Below are 18108 nucleotides of genomic sequence, written 5' to 3'. Positions count from 1 at the left end.
TAAAAATCTTTTTAAAAGGCTGGGGATGTGGCTCACTGAATTCAATCCCTGGTACCAAAAAAAATAATAAGAAGAAGAATGGTAGGTGGAAAACCATGAGACACTTGTTTCTGAGCAGACAAAAACTGAGGAGAAAAATAAAATGCTGGTTGAAGTTGAGCAATATTTCATTGTCCAGGTTAAATACCATACATTACTGTTTCTTTCCATCTCTAGGTTTATGAACTTTAATTCCTCTGTTTTAGAAGTTTATCTATATTTCATCTCCCTCAGTTCCGTATGTGTGTGTGTGTGTGTGTGTGTGTGTGTGTGTTAGAAGTGGTGATGGGAGGGTAATATGTCCCCTGCTTTCTACAAGTTCCCCATAATACCTAGGATGGGGTCTTATTAGAATACTAGCTCAATAAAAGTAGTTGAAAGAATTAATTAATGAATCATTTCCTCTTCAAGTAATTTTTTTCCCAATCAAGTGATACATTTGAAGACCAAAAAACTTGGATATTTTACCCTTTTAATATTAGGTAAACTAGAAAAGCAAGTTATGACTTAAATCATTAGGGTCTTATTTCAAAAGGAATTGGTGGTTCTAATGCCACATTTCAGATAGGAGAGATGCCACAATCCAATAGACTTTTCCTTGACCCCAGATTCATTCAATCAAGCTGAACTGTAGGTGATTTTTTGTCTTTCTGCTTAATCTGATTAGTACCTTTCCTATGTGAGTCTGACTTTGGGGAAGGTTGATTTCATGAGAGCAGGGGTATTCTCCATCATGCTCATTGTTGTATTACCAATATCAAGAATAGGCTTTTGAGAAATAGAGTAGGGGCTGAAGAAATATTTGTGGGCTGAACATGGAGGTGCACATCTGTAATCCCAGTGACTCAGGAAGCTGACGCAAGAGGATTGCAAGTTGGAGGCCAGTCTGAGAAACTTAATTTGGCCCTAAACAACTTGGCAGGACCTTGTCTCAAAATTAAAAATCAAATCAAAATGGCTGGGGATGCAGCTTAGTGGTAAAGTACCCCTGGGTTCAATCCCCAGCACCAATAAAGAATGAATGAATGAATGAATGAATGAATGAATAAATACATAAATAAATAAATAATGAATGAATGATCATGGAAAGAGGGAAGGAGAGAAAGGATCAAGGAAAGAAGATGTGGGAGGCATCTGCTTTTTATACCAATTAATCTGGCACCTACTTATTCACTCATCAGTTGCCAACAGTCCCCTCATGTTCTGTGTTAGATACAAAATGATGAGATGTCACAGTCTGCTCTCAAAAACCTGATCATCTAGTGGGAGAGACCTAACACAGCAGGTGGTAAGTGCTTCACCAGAGCAAAAGGCCTGGTGATATGGGAGCTTGCCAAAGGGAGCATCCAATCTGCCCGTGAGGAAGGGCAGGACACAGAACACAGTACAAACCTGAGCAGAATCTTAATGAACTCCATGATGCTTCGAAGACTTGAGAACATTTTAACCTCCATAGTCCTAAAACTGGCTAGATGGAAACAAAAAGTGGAGAGCTGCAGGTCCTCACATTTTAGCCATTTTCTATTTCATCCTTTTGATGTTAGAAGTTATTTTGCCTTGGCACCTTTGGGCTCTTGTTTCACTCAGGGAATGCAAATGGCTGCAGTGAGTCTGTCATGCAGCATCTTGTCATGGAATCATAGCTTTATAATCACAGTGGTCCAAATGACATAAATTGAAGGCCTGATGTCTGGGCTAGACCTGAACCATACTGTATCCAGGAGGAACAGCTTTGTTAAGCATGATCCATTAACACCACCGTTTGTTCTTTTCTGAGCAAATTCTTGTTCCTGTGACGAGGATTAATGATATAACAGCCATCAGGTGGTCTTTGCATTCTCTAACAGCCTACAGAGTAAAGGTGTGTGTTTTCCATCAAAACAGCAAGTTTTCTGAAGAGGGTAGATACACTTAACCTCAAAAGGAGAATCACTGGCTAAAAAGTAAATTAGTTGTAATGGTCTGAGTTTATTTAGGCATAAGAAAGACTTTGGGGGTATGATGATGGACTTCTGAAACAAGAAAATCTAACGTCTGAGGGGGGGGAAAGGATCCTGATTTGACTTCTGCTTTTTTATTTCCTTACTCAGGTGCTGACCCCAGCACAGATCAAATCAATTTGCCAGGCAATTCTGGACTCTGGGAAGCAATATGCTACAAAGAAGAGGAAACCATTCCCCCTGATGTATTCTTACTATGGAACCGAGTACTTGGGTGAGTGAGGATGTTGGCACAGGCCTGTGTAGGATAGAGGACGTCTCTAATGTTGACACTGGATATTTTTGTTTTTGCCATAGGCTATCACTAGATTCATTAACAAGAAATACTTAAAAATGTCATTTAAAAGCAAATGTCCTACCCAAAGGACTTTAAAAAATCAGCATACTATAATGACATGGCCACATCAATATTTAGAGCAGCCCAATTCACAATAGCTAAGCTATGGAACCAATCTAGGTGCCATTCAACAGACAAATGGATAAAGAATGATATATATACACAATACAGTATTACTCAGCCATTAAGAAGGATGAAATTATGCCATTTGCCAGTAAATGGATGGAACTGGAGACTAATTGAAATAAGCCAATCCCCCAAAAACCAAAGGCCGAATGTTCTCTGTGATATGTGGATGCTAACTCACAATAAGAAAGGGTGAAGAGGAGAATAGAAGTTCATTAGATTAGTTAGACAAAGGGGAATCAAGAGAAGGGAAGGGGGATGGGAATAGGAAGACAGTAGAATCAATTGACATAACTTTCCTATGTTCATATATGAATACATGACCAGTGTGACTCCACATCATGTTCAACCACAACAATGGGAAGTTATACTCCATGTATGCATAATATGTCAAAATAATTCTACTGTAATGTTTACCTGTAATGTTTAAAAAGCAAATATCAATGAATATTACCAACCACAACTTAATATTTGCTTTCATAGTTTGCCTGAAGCTATTTTAACAATTACTTTCATCCTAGATTCAAAGGCTCTTCAGCCTTTTTTTTCTTTTTTTTTTTTTTTTTGAGACAGGGTCTCGCTACATTTCCCAGGCTGGCCTCAAACTCCTGGGCTCAAAAGATCTTCTCAGCCAGACGTAGTGGCACATGTCTGTAATCCCAGCAGCTCAGGAGGCTGAGGCAGGAGGATCATGGGTTCAAAGCCAACCTCAGCAAAACTGAGGCAACTGAGTGAGACTCTGTCTCTAAATAAAATACAAAATAGGGCTAGGGACGTGGTTTAGTGGTGGAGTCCCCCTGAGTTCATGTTCAATCCCAGGTGTGCCACACACACACACAAAATCTTTGTTATTAATTTTTTGGAAACAAAGTTTCATTGTAGTCACTAATTTATGCAGATATTAAAAATTTACATATGGCTTACAAAAATTACAGTGAATTGACTTAATTTTATTCTTTGCTTATTTGATTTGTTAATAAGTAAATTTATGTGTGTGTTGATATGTACACTTGTGTAATATATTTATATAATTTGAAATTTTTAGTACTCATTGATTAATAACAGACTACTGAATTGCAGGGAGTATTTTGAATTTTGAGCTCTGGGCCACCTAAGGAGTAAATTAGTTATTATCCTTTAGAGTTCTTGCACTCCTGAGCAAGATTTGTAAGGTAGACCACCAGCCTCTTTCTCCAGACTCAAGCTTTATTTCTTCCCTCCAGATTCTGTGCATCATAGTTTCTCACATACAAAGTGTCCTCATATTTTTATACCTTTTACATGTTCTTTTTGCCTAGAACACTCCACTTCCTCCAACCTCTTCATCTATCTGTAATACCCAGACTTCAAGACTCTGCACCAACGTCATGAGATCTCCTGAGGTATTTTCTCTGCCTCAGGAGAAAGGGGTGTTGAAAAACATTCTGGAAAAACATTCACGTCGTTCAGATTTTCCCCTGAGGCAAACTGGGTAACATCATGTCACCCTGCCCACACTTTTATTGGAGAGCCTCATCACATTACACTTAATTAGTGGCTTACCAGTCCAACTGCCTTAACGGGCTTTGTGCCTTTTTTGGATAGGGACTTACTTTTGTTTATTTTTGTGATCCCTAGACCTCTGCCACAGAGCCTGCGCATACCAAGGATACCCAAATGAATAAATGAATGACTAATGAACCACTTTAATGAGAGCTGTCTCAAGAAAACCTTTAAGTTCCTAAGTTTGCCTGCAATGAGACCCCAAGACATAAGGATTTGAGTATAAAAGATTTATTTGAAAGATGATTCCAGAAACCATAGATAGACAAGTGAGGAAATGAGACAGTGGAGAGAAAGAAGCAACTGAGTGTGTAATAATGAGCAACTGTGGACAACTGAGGCTCAATTCCCTTGGGGATTCTTAGAGACTGTATAGACCAGGCCTCTGAAATTGTCTCACTGCAGAGTTGAGGAAACTGCTATTCATCCACCAACTCCCTACTTTATTGTCAGCTGCTCCAGATGTGTTAATTCCCTAGTATTTCTGCCCTGTTCCCCGTGAGCTGGGCATACCCCTGTGGCCAGAGAAAGTCTCAGGCAGAATGATAGGTGTATCAAGTAGGAAGGGGAGGCAGGTGCACTTGAATGGAGAGTCACTGGCATTGTCTGTTCTAGTCCCCTGATAGAGCTATTCCTTTCAGTTTTGAGATTTTTGGTTTTTAGAGAAATTAGCATTCTGGCCCTTGACATAGAGAGCACAAACCAGATTCCCATCGAATGCATAATCATTTTCCCCAAAAGGAAACTTTCTCGTAACAATTCCAAATCCAGAGAAAGAAAGGTACTTTGAAACTTCATGACCAAATATTTTTGTTTTATTTTGTTTTGTTTTGCTACCAGGGATTGAACCCAGGGGCGCTTAACCACTGAGCCACATCCCCAGACCTTTTTATTTTTAATTTACATGCTTATTTTTTAATTTAGAGATCTGGTTTCACTGAGTTGCTTAGGGCTTTGCTAATTTGTTGATACTGACTTTGAACTCACAATCCTCCTGCCTCAGCCTCCTGAACCACTGGGATTACAGGCATGCGCCACCACAGCATGACCAAATTTTAAGAGCAACAGAATTTTTGACAAGATACAACTATAAGCATGTTTCTGGGGCTGGGGATAAAGCTCAGTTGGTAGAGTGCTTGCCTGGCATGCACAAGGCCCTGGGTTCAATTCTCAGCACTGCCGGGGGTGGGGGGCTGTTTCTGGAAAGTTCCAAGTATGTAAAGTGGAAGATGCCTGAATACAAAGAAAAAGTTTTATAATTAGAGAGTTGAGTTTTAATAGCAAGTTCTTGGAATATATTAACCCCAATACCACTAATTAAGACTCTATGAATTCAGAATGAGTAAAAACTACAGGGACTGGGCTGCCTTCTCCCTTTGTTAAGCTAAATCCTTTTCCAAACATGGGTTCAGGCCTTTGCTAATTCAGTATTCTCTGTTAGAACTGTCAGGAAGTCAAGATTTTGTTCAGATGACACGATCTGTGCAAAACCTTCAGCTCCCCCTCCAACCCTGAGGCCACATTAAACTCTCCTTCCTGGGTTCCCTTTTAGCTCCTTGTGTTAGTCAAAGTTCTCCAGAGAAATGGATTGTATATATCACTTGAGCTAATTCCTTTTAATAATTTGTGGAAAGGAATTGGCTCAAGAGGTTATGGAAGCTGAAAAAGGCAGTGTTGTAAATTATAGTCTATGTCCAAAGGGAAAAGATTAATGTCCCAGCTGGAGAATTCTTTGTCAGCCTTAATGTTCCATTCGGGCCTTCAGTGAATTGGATGAGGCCCACCCACACTGAAGAGGGAAATCTGCTTTACTTGATCTATAGATTCAAATGTGATTTTCATTCAAAAACACTCTCACAGACACACCCAGAAATAATTTTTAACCAAATATTGGGCCAACATGTGACCCAGTTAAGTTGCCACATAATATTAATCATCACACTCCTGATACACACCTATCATAGAGCACTTAACACCTCATGTTCTAATTATTTGCAAACCTGATTCTCTCATTGGATTAGATGAGGAGGTCTTCAAGGGTAGGGACAAACATATTCATCTCTCTATCCCAGGACAAGACATTGCTTAATACACAAGTATAAAATGTAAAGAATTTAAAAAGTTAAGGCTAATTAATAATGCCTACCAAAAAAAAGATTTATACTGTTTTGTTCACTGATTTATTCTCAGCACCTAGAATAGTGTCTGGTGCATAGTAGATGCTTAATACTTAGGTAATGAATAAATGCATGTTCAGGATACCTAGACCAAATTGTGGTCAAGTACTTTAGGAGTATTTTTGTAAAGGCTATTGATATGTTAATTGCAGTTTTAAAAAAAAATCTCTGAAGTAAGACAGTCAACAATTTTTATTCTTTTTCAGAAATTTTTTATTGGTGCATTATAGTGGTACAGAATGATGGGATTTGTTGCTACCTCTGCAAACAACAAACTTTTTCTATGAAGGACTGGATAGTAAATATTTTAGGCTTTGGGGGTCATATGATCTCTGTCAAATACAACTCTTCTGTCCTAACACAAAAATAGCCATAGACAATATGAAGTGAATGGCTCTGGCTGTGTTACAATAAAACTTTATTTATAAAAACAGGCAGTGGGCTAGATTTGGCCTGCAGACCACAGTTTGTCAGCAGCCTAGTTATTCAGCAACTCAATTGTTACAGTACTGTATGTTCTTTCAAGTAATATTACGTGTGTGTGTGTGTGTGTGTGTGTGTGTGTCCTCTCCTCCCTATTATATAGATAAATTGTACTTTGTTTGTCCACACAGGGGCAGCTCATGGCCTGTCATCCATTCTGCAGATGCTTCTTTCTTACCATGAGCACCTCAAGCCCGCAGATCGGGAGCTGGTGTGGCAGAGTGTGGACTTCCTCATGGAACAGGAACAGAATTGCAACTGGCCACCTGAGCTCGGCGAGACTATCGAGAGAGAGAATGAGTTGGTCCACTGGTGCCACGGTGCTCCAGGTCTCGAACACACTGTTGTCTGAACACATGGCCTTTCATCTAGTGTAGCCAGAGGGAAATTCCTTTTCTGAGACATGAGGGTATTGCTCATTAGGTCGTTATTATGTAAGATAAAAAAGGCAAAGATGAAATTTTTCAAAACCAAAATTGTCTTCATCTCTAAAAGAAGTCTGGAAATAATTCTGTATTTAAAAAAAATTATAATGAACCAGGATTGATGGTGCCTGCCTGTATCCCAACGGCTCAGGAGACTGAGGCAGGAGGATCACGAGTTCAAAGCCAGCCTCAGCAAAAGCAAGGCACTAAACAACTCAGTGAGCCCCTGTCTCTAAATAAAATACAAAATAGGGGATGTGGCTCAGTGGTTGAGTGCCCTGGGTTCAATCCCCTGTACCCCCCCCCAATAATTATAATGCGTATTTTTTTATATATACTGTTAAACTAGCACTGTCCAATAGGAGTACACTATGAGCCACACGTGTAATTTACATTTTCAGAGGATTTGATTGTAACTCAATGGTAAAGTACATGCTTAACTGGCTGAAGGTTCTGGGTTCAATCACCAGTGCCACTAAAAAAAAAAAGAAAAATTAGTAGCCCTAAATAAAAATGTAGAAAAAAATGAGTACAATTAATTTTAATGGTATATATTATATAATCCAATATTCCCCAAGTGTTATCATTTCAACAGGCAACCGATTTAAAAATTGAGATAATTTACATTTTTTAAAATATTGAATCTTTAAAATCCAGTGTCTATTTTACATTTACATCACATGTTAATTCAGACCAGCCACATTTCAAAAACTCAATGGCAACCGGGTGCACTGGTACACACCTATAACCCCAGTGGCTCAGGAGGCTGAGGCAGGATGATCACCAGTTCAAAGCCAGCCTCAGCAATTTAGCAAAGCCCCAAACAACGTACTGACTCTGTCTCAAAATAAAAAATAAAAAGGGCTGGGAATGTGATTCAGTGTTTAAGTGCCCCTGGGTTCGATCCCTGGCACCAAAACAAAACAAAAACTCACTAGCTACATTAAACATGCAGGTCTAGAGCCTGGCAGCTCATACTGTGGCCCTGGCCTAGTAGCATGGACAACTGAAAGCTTGTTAGAAATCCAGAATCTCAGTCTCCACCCCACTGAATCAGAATATGCATTTTAACAGTACCCTCAGTCAATTTGTGTGAATCTTTAAGATGCATGTTTTAGAATTCTTTTTCAAATGAGGAGTCTAGTAGTACCTAATAAAAGTCTTAAGAAATAAAAAGCCATCCCTATTGAATGCTGCGGAATTGAGTCTATAAACTTTTCAGATCCCATTACCTACCTCCTCTAACCACCTTTTAAAAATCCCATTACACTTCTAATTAGGCCTTTGGAGATAGGGCAAATTGAAGTAAGTTAAGTTCAAATAAATCAATTAATTTTGGTAAGTTGACCAGGGAAGAGAATAAAATACACAAAATTTTTAGATTACAAGTGCATTTATTTTCAAGGCTATATTTCAATCACGGGCACAGCTTTAGACTATATTTGCTTTCCCTTTACGTTGTTACCTGATTGTTACCTCCTTTCCCCCCTTGTTTTCTTTCTTTAATTCAACTGTAATTCCATTTTTCCTTGATATAGTTTGAGTTGATGAAAAATAAGTCACAACATATTGCCATATTTCCTCTGCCTGCAACATTTGCCTATGGAAGGAAATTCAAAGTGTGTGCTTATATCAGTACCAGGACATTGTACATTATGTCCATGCTAACTCCTGCCAACTCTAATTTGTGCCTATTTCTTCTCACTGTGACCTTTTTGGGAAAAAAAGCATAACAGTTATTTACAACCCTGGAAATTATATTTCTTCTTGTTATGCTCAATACCTCCATTTCCCATTCCCCTTAATCATTCTCAATGATGGTCTCTGGATCTCCTCCAACCATCCCAGGATCCTTGAATTTTGGAGATGACCCAAATTAAATACAAAATATTTTTAAAAGGACTCAATGTGCTAGTAACAGCCTTTAATAGAGTGGGAAGATAATCTACTAAAATGAGTGAGTGAGCCAGTTAATTGATACAGGTGTCTTGAAGGGCAGTTATTCCATCCTTTCTGTACCAGATACCATCTGTCTCTGCAAATCATGGACCGTAGCAGGACAGCATAGGATTCATCACACTGGGGACCTTATTTATCCTCCTTTATCATTTATATTAGGTATCTTGAGAATATTAAGCATAGTTTTCAATGCAAAGTCATTTAATCCCTGTACTCACTGGACTGCCCAAAACAAATCAGTTCACAAATGAAAAAAACAAAAATAAAATGGGGCCCATTATTTCTGCCAATCCCCACTCCCACCCACAGGGCATTGCTCTTCCTTTTAAGAGATGCTCTACAAACAGCCTCAAGAGTGATTAGAAATCTGATAAATGCAAGTCAAAGATGATCAAGTTCTAGCTGAAGTTGGCAACAGTCAACTCCCCCCGAATTCTCAAATAGGAAATAGCTAGAAAAATAATTTCATTTGTTTAAGGGGAAAAAATTTCATAGTAGATTTATGAATAGCACAGATGGTTTGGAGCAGCAGACAAATTCTGTGATGAAAAACCTGCCAGAGATAATCCACAAGGTGGAACTTTATTAATGCTACGTTATCGTTCCCTTTGTTTGTTATTGACTTTCCTTCGACTCACCTCTACAGGTGACAGTCCTAGTTATCATTTATGCAGTGTAGAAATAGTTCTTGACTCCAGGTTAATAACTCTGAGTTCTAACTGTAGCTCCAACACTAACCAGCTAGGTGACCTTGAAAAAAGTCATTCTGTTTCATCTGTGAAATGAATTTGTTAAGAAGAAGTTGTGAAACTCAATCTTTTTATCACCATGGGCCCTTTTCTCCTTGGACCCTTGCCATTTCTGAGGGATATGTCCCTGATGCTTTGCAAACACCCACATTTATAAATACCTACAGCGGCATAGAGCTTTTTCTCACTAAATGCAATAAAGTATTGCAGGAAGGTTATATGACCCTTTCGCAGTTTTGATGACTCTGAAATATAGGACGAAAGCCATTTGCAAAATCATTAAAACAAATGCTGAGGCTAAAATAAACTCCCAACTGCATCAGGTTACATCATTACTGTGGTGACACTGACATTGCATTTCCTGTACTCTGTGAGTGAAACACAGGTGCGGGCATTTTCTAAAAATTCATTTCATGAAGGCTCTGGGGTAGGTGACTTTGAAAGTGGGTACGTGTGTGTGTGTGTGTGTGTGTGTGTGTGTGTGTGAATGCACGTGCATGTGTGTGTGTGCGTGTGTGATTCTGAGAATTGAACTCAGGACCTCATGTAGGCTTGATAAGCACTCTCCCATTGAGGTATATCCCCCAAGCCCAAGTAGGTGACTTTATTAATAAAGAACACAGCTTTTGAAACACAGGCTGGTCACTAAGCTTTGTAGTGCCTCAGCAACATTATACATCCCAGAATAGACCCGAGTGCTGATTATCCCCTGTGTTGAAACAACATGCCCTAAATGCAGTTGTCACAAGTCTCTGCTGGATCCCATGTTTACAAAGATTGTTTCTCAAACTATCTTTATTAAGTGATAACCAGGTCCTTTCCCCAGCTGTATTTGGCAAAGACATAATTGTTGCTGAATTTGGTTTCTGATCAATTCACACTAATTAGTGTTTCCATGAAGAACTTACATGGTTCCTACCAAAAATCAAACTCAACATTCCTTCTTTTTTTTTCTTTCTTTTTTGAACCAGGAATTGAATCCAGGGGCACTTTACCAGTAAGCCACATCCCCAGCCCATTTTGTATTTTATTTTGAGACAGGGTCTTACTAAATTGCTTGGGGCCTCACTAATTTGCTGAGGCTTGCTTTGAACTCACAATCCTCCTTCCTCAGCCTCCCCAGCCACTGCTATTACAGGCATGCACCATGGTGCCCAGCCCTTCCTTTTAGATTAAGTAGCCTTATCATGGATTCCATTAGGTCAGGTTAAGAGCCAATAAATTTAGAAGTTTTTCAAGGTTCCTTCAATGTACCATTCTGTGATCCAGGTCCTTTCATTTCTCTGGCTGGAAACATAGGATCAATACCTCTTAAGCTGTCTGGGGGTAATGGGCTGGTATAGCAATTACACCGTCTCAGCCCTTCTTTCTTATATATCTCTCATTTACGACTCAGCTCTGTCAGCCTCTGCTGGGGTGAGAAATGAGGCATCATGGGGTTAACCCACATTTATGGATCTCTTGCCATGTGCCAAAACACCATGCCACAGATGATGGGACCAGAAATGAGTAAGATACAGTTCCTGTCTTTGGATGATTTGTACTATTAGGGGAGTACATGTAGAAATAGATCATTTTAGTCCTATTCTGTATGTGCTAAGATTTGTATAGGGAGCAATGGGAGGGATTCCTGGTGCTGTCTCCAGGCTCAGAAAAGGCTTCCTGGAAGAGGTTATGCCTGCAGTAAGTTAGGCCAAGAAAGAAGGGAAGCTAGTTCCAAAAGTGAACAACGCTGGCATACAGAGTCACGGAAATGCTGTGGGTAGTTCGGTTTGTACTGAAATGAAAAGCCTCAAGCAGAGAGTGGAGGAGAGGAGGGGAAGAGAGCAGGACTGGATCACAAAGGGCTTTCTGTGCCATACTGAAGCACCACTACCCCCACCCACCCCACCCCCGGTTACAGAGAATCACCTAGTTTGGCCATGGCTGGAACACCTCACTACATGCTCTTTGCTGGACATCTGGATGCAGAGCCTGCTCTTGGGAGGAACCTAGAAGCAGCAGGGAAGTAGGACAGGGGAAAGGAGAAAAGCCGAGGGGGGCGGGGCCTGGCCCACCGGGAGACCAGCTTCTCCCTGATCCCATGGGAAGTTAAGAAGCACAGATTATATCAAAACTCTGTTTTTGTCTTGAGGCAATGGAGATGACCTTTTGTGCCCCTATATGATTAAAATCAGTTGTGGGATGGGTGCAGAACATAGCCTTCCATTTGGCTGTGGGCAAATCTCCCAAGAAGGGGGCAGCTGTGAGCTTTAATAGAAGCCAGTTCTCACAAGAACTGGGAGACGGTGCAAAGCAAGGTAAAGTGGATCTGGTCTGGGCACCAACAGCATTGGGTATACCTAACACATACCTCCCCAATCCCCAGTACTCAGATTAGATGTGTCACTCTTTCTAGTAGGCCTTTCCTACCATCTACTGTGAGTTAGGGGCCCTCCTGTGTGCACCTCTATTTTTCCACACATAGCCTAATTAATACCTCCAGTTAAGTTGTAAATGCCATGAAGGTAGGGCCTTTTCAAAACCTGTGCTTGGCATATACTAGATGCTCAATTAGTATCTAAACTGTGAGGTGACTCTTGTTAGCTTTATTTTTATCTTTCTGCCAGCATAATTAGCTTTGAGCCATCCCATTGCCCTGCAGGCCCTTCCTAAGAACACTACAGGGACCTTGCATCTATAAGAATGATCAGACCATTATGCAAAAATAAAAACCAACCAATTCACGACAAAAGCACTTCTAGTAGTTCTGTATTGCCCACAGGATGCAGTCCAAACTGCTTAACTGGACTTATCAAGCCATCTTTAATCTGAGCCCAATCTATTCTTCTACTCCACTGGCCTGTCATTTAGGACACTGCCCCCTGGCTTTCATGTGGCTTATACTTCCTGGTTCTGCTTCTTTGCTTTTATCATCTTGCTCTCTCTGCCTTGCTTTGAGCCTGGAATTTCCTATGCATACTACAAGCCCTAGAAATCTTACTCCATTGCAGGCCTCCCCCATTGGTCCCCCTCAGGAAACTTCCATCTTTCTGATCCCTCCGTTATCATTGATACTATCAATCATTTTATGTCCCATCAGCATTGTGACCTGCATATCTTATTACATATCAATCATGTTTACATATTTTTATCTCCTTTATTAGACAGTGCTTCCCTGAAGGGCAGAAGTTAGTTTTAGCGTTTATTTTCTATCATCCGGGGCCAGAATTAGTTACATAATTTGGGGAACCCCAGTGCAAAATGAAAATGCAGGCTCTTTATTAGGGAAAAAAAAAAAACTATTGAGAATTTCAAGGCAGTAACAGCAGAGCACTAAACTCACCATGGGACCCTTTAAGGGGTGTGGCCTATGGGCACACCCACATTGCAGACAGATGGCATGCCCAGGAAGGGGGCCTTGCTTAGACCTATGCATATAAGAGATAGTCACTGACCTCTTTCAAATGGATGAATGTATAATTAAATAAGTTCAGTTCTTTTAAAAAGTATCCTTTAGTTTGTGAAGGTGTTTGTTCTTAAAACTGAAGGAAAATGTTGTGGATAAACCCTGTCAGTCCTTGGTTGACTAGAAAGCATCGATTGAGCAAAGATCCTGTTGCTATATGTAAGTGTTAATCACAAGGAGAGTTTCAGGTTACATTCTAAGAGCATAAAATCATGGCTGTCACATGAATATAAAATGAACATATATTGACCCTCTGGGGGGAATTGGGTACTAAGAATTGAACCCAGGGGGCACTTAACCAAAATTGTGCTACATCCCCAGCCCTTTTTATATTTTATTTCAAGACAGGGTCTTGCTAAGGTGCTTAGGGCCTTGCTAAGTTGCTGAGGCTGTCCCTGAACTTGTGATCCTCCTGCCTCAGCCTCCTGAGTCACTGGGATGACAGGTGTGTGTCACCAAGCCCGGTATATCATTTCATTTAACTCATTAATGAATAAGAGAACCAGAAAGGCATTAACAGCTGGTTCAAAGGAAAGTCCAAAGAGCAGATATATTTATAGCGTATTAGGAATGCAAAAATGTATTTGCTTCATAGATGGAAAACTGGCTTCTCCTGTAGAGGTGGAGAGAAATCAGGTCAACTTCTACTGGCAGAATGTAAGCTTCTAGGGATAGGAATTATGTGCGTTACTATCAGTTTTCTACAAGGTAATTTCTATCTCTATAGAGTTATAAAATAGCCTGTTCAAAGAAATGAAAGGCAGAGATCACCCTGATGGATGAGCTAGTTAAGATATCTAGCTTTTCTTGTTTTAAAATATAATTGTGTGTGTGTGTGTGTGCGCGCGCGCGCGCGCTGCTGCTGCTGCTGCTGCTGCTGCTGGAGGTTGAACCCAGGGTCTCTGACATGCTAAACAAGTACTACCACTGAGCTACACCCCCGGCCCTTACCCACTTTTTATCTAGGGTGCAGGTAGGCTATGCAGAAGGAAGAATGCTCAGTAACACAATTTCTAACCTCCTCTCTGAATATAAGCACCCAGAACTTGGAACCTGGGGGAAAACATTTCTATTAATAGCTGTTGCTTCTCTTGTTTCTGTTCCTGCCTTTGATACTACTTTTGTTGACAAGTTTTGAAGGAACATTTCTTTCCTTTTTTTTTTTTAATTGGTTGTTCACAACATTACAAAGCTCTTGACATCATTTCTTTCCTTTGAACAATGAAGTTGGGAAGGTCTCAGATCACAGCTGGAGTAGAAGTCTTGGCTTAGGTTTTTTGTGAGCTTGTTGTTCTTGGAAAGACTCCCAGTTTTGCTCTTAAGAAAAGGTTTACTGTTGTAAGTACTTAAACATTGCATATTCTGACCTTCTATGGGTAAGCTGTATAAACAGCGCTTCCAAATAGCCAGATGTGCATAATGCCTATCAGAGTACATGCATCATTAAATATTAAGCCATTTGTAAATTAAGTTATGGATTTGATCAATTGATTTGCTTCGATTAAAACATTGCTCTTTCTCTAGGGACCAACCCTATAATATAATTTTTAAAACTTAAGCTAAATCCCACAAGGGGAAAAAAGAAGACTCCCTTAAAGAGCATTCTATAGCCTTGCTACTCAAAGTGCAGTCTCTGGAAGGATGCTCGTTATAAATGCAGTATCTCAGGTTAAGGATGTAGTTTAGTAATAGAACGCTTGCCTAGCATGCTTGAGACACTGGGTTCCATCCCCAACATAGAAGAAAGAGAGATGTAGTATCTCAGACCTACTGTGTTAGAATCTGTGTGGTGATTTGTAAAGCTTTTATATTGGAGAAGTTCTGTTCTATAGCATAAGCTCTGAAAGTCACCTCTTATGTCTTTGATGTTTTCACAGGAATTGCCTATCTGTTTGCCAAAGCTTATCTGGTTTCCAAGAAACCACAGTACCTGGACACATGTATCCGTTGTGGGGAGCTCACATGGCAGAAGGGCCTGCTGAAGAAGGGACCGGGGATTTGCCATGGTGTTGCTGGCAGTGCCTATGTGTTCCTGCTGCTGTACCGGCTGACCGGAAACTCAAAATACATCTACCGTGCCCAAAGGTCGGCCATTCTTCTTATGTTTTTTTTTTTAATTTTAATCTTTTTAATTTTCTGAATAGGTAACACAGTCACATAGTTTTAAAAGTGCAAAAAGAATTACATCAACACTGCCCTCCAGCCATTTAATTGACTTCCCTGACACTATTATCATTTTCTTGGTTATCTGTCCAAGGACATTCTGTGTACATGTAAGCAAATGGGAGTATATGTAGAATTTTGTCCCTTTTTTTATTTTGTACAAATGATAGTGCCTTGCTATCTTACTAAACATCCTAAATCAATACATCAAGGACTTCTTCAATCATTTTGTTAAATATTTTATTGTCATTAAAATAAAAATATTTATTTGGATTGTTTCCAGTATTTTGCACTATAAATAGTGCTATGATGAATAACCTTGTACACAGGAAAATCATTTAAAACAATGCCAAGCACCTCATAATTGCAATGTAAATATTCACTGTTATTACTACAATTTGAGTTTTATCTTTCCAGACTTTTTCCATGCATAAACAAGTGTGTGTTATTTTTGTGTGTATTGTATTATTTTGCATGCATATGGGTCTATCTAAAAGGTAAATTCCTAGAAGTGGAATTACTGGACCAAAAGATGAGTGTATTTTTAATTTTGACAGATAATGCTAAGTTGTTCTTTATAGTTTATTCCCTGAAAGCCTGATAAAGATGAAACATCCCTTGTATAACGGACAACATTGCTTTAATAGAAGTAAGCCCTTACTGATAAACTGAGTAAATTGGACCAAGGAGTCTGTGAATGAAGTATAAATAACCTGATAGAAAATATAAGTAGAGACTTCCCTGAATGCCAAGTAGCATGGAACTGGCATTCCCTTCAAGGGACTTGGAGCAGTCTATGTCCATAAGTTGTTATAAAAGGTACTGATTTTCTGTGTGGCACTTAGGTCTTCTAAGCCTGGGAGCCTTTCACCCCCACTCATGTGGTCTGATACCCTTGCATCTGAGCTGTCACTCAGTGGAAGTTCAGGAATAGCCACCAGGCTATTCTGTGAACATTTCCATCAAAGGAATGCACCTGGTGATTATCATATTGGCTGTGTGACCTTTAACTAGACATTTAACTTGCCCTGTGCTCTTCAGCCACAACATGTGGGAAATAGTGCCTTGTGCATGCAAGGCAAGCACTCTACCAACTGAACTATATCCCCAGTCCCTGGGAAAGGTGTTTTTAAACATAACACAAAGTCCAGGAGTCTTAAAAGAAAGATGGACAACTTTAACAAGAAAAAATTCTTAAAATTTGGGTATGATGAAAGACCATGAACAAAGTTGAAAGAGAAATGATAAAGTAAAAATATATTTACAGCACATGGACAGAGTTACAATCTTTACTATATCTTTACTACCCAATACAATCAGCAGTATTGGGTAGTTTATTTATTTATTTTGGCAGAGGTGGGGGTACCAGAGATTGAACTCAGAGGTACTCAGCCACTGAGCCATGTCCCCAGCCCTATTTTGTATTTTATCTAGAGACAGGGTCTCACTAAATTACTTACTACCTCGCTTTTGCTGAAGCTGGCTTTGAACTCACGATTCTCCTGCCTCAGCCTCCAGAGCTGCTGGGAATATAAGCATGTGCCATTGTGCCCGGCTAGCAGAATTGGGTAGTTTAAATGAGTTAACCTGTGAAACTTATATAAAGCAATGCCTGGCACATAGTAACTGCAATTAAGTATTCCACCATTGTTATTACTACAAAATTGAGTTTTATCCTTCCAGACTTTCATCTGTGCATAAATGTATGCTTATATATCTGGGAGTATGTTTTTTTTTTCTTGTGTGTGTGTGTATATTATTTTTAGTGCTGGGAATGGCACCCAGGACTTTGTATAATAAGCACATACTCTGCCACTAAACTATAGTCTCAGCCCTATGTATATTTTAGTAGACTCCTGCTGTTAAATACGTATAACAATAGTATACATATTGCTTTCAACTTATAATTTTAAATGAACAATTTAAAAAAAAATATCTTTAGTTGTATATGGACATGATACCTTTATTTTGTTTATTTTTATGTGGTGTTAGGGATTGAGCCCAGTGCCTCACATGTGCTAGGCAAGTGCTCTACCACTGAGCCACAACCCCAGCACCTAAATGGACAATTTTTCAGGGACATATTTCATTTCATTTTGCATAGATCTAGTTCATTGCTTTAACTAACTATATTGTTATTTATGATTGATATACCATAATTAATTTAACCAATCTCTAAATGTACAATCTTTACTAATACAAACAAAATTGCCCCAAATATTCAATATATGCATTTCTGTGCACTTGTGTATGCATTTCTATAGAAGAAATTTTAGAATTGAAATCATTAGTTCCCTAAGTATTTCTTGATCTATATCTAGCCCATCTTTATTCTTTCCCCATTTTTTCCTACTGCAATGCTTATAGTAAAGACTGTAACTCTCAATGTGCTATAAATATATTTTTTACTTTATCATTTCTCTTTCAACTTTGTTCATGGTCTTTCACCATACCAAAGTTTTAAGTATTTTTCTTGTTAAAGTTGTCCATCTTTCGTTTAAGACTCCTGAACTTTGTGTTATGGTTAAAAACACGTTTCCCAGGGGCTGGGGATATAGCTCAATTGGTAGATGCATGCCTCACATGTATAAAGCCCCAGGTTTGATCCCCAGCACCACACACACAAAAAAACAACAGCAGCAAAATAATACCTTTCCTAT

At 39.4% G+C, this 18108-nt stretch overlaps 1 protein-coding gene across 1 annotated transcript in view; it reads left to right on the top strand.

Annotated features, from left to right (window-relative positions):
• Window positions 1-18108, top strand: part of Lancl3 (LanC like family member 3) — a 110949-nt gene that overhangs the window by 77193 nt on the left and 15648 nt on the right. The window contains exons 2-4 of the mRNA XM_005323953.4: window positions 2130-2253; window positions 6836-7033; window positions 15163-15370. Coding sequence (XP_005324010.1) covers window positions 2130-2253; window positions 6836-7033; window positions 15163-15370 — 530 coding nt within the window. The remainder of the gene's footprint in view (window positions 1-2129; window positions 2254-6835; window positions 7034-15162; window positions 15371-18108) is intronic.

This window comes from Ictidomys tridecemlineatus, chromosome X (assembly GCF_052094955.1).
Source record: "Ictidomys tridecemlineatus isolate mIctTri1 chromosome X, mIctTri1.hap1, whole genome shotgun sequence".
NCBI lineage: Eukaryota > Metazoa > Chordata > Mammalia > Rodentia > Sciuridae > Ictidomys > Ictidomys tridecemlineatus.
Note: the sequence above shows the minus strand (reverse complement) of the source record. Positions and strands in the feature narration are given on the sequence as shown.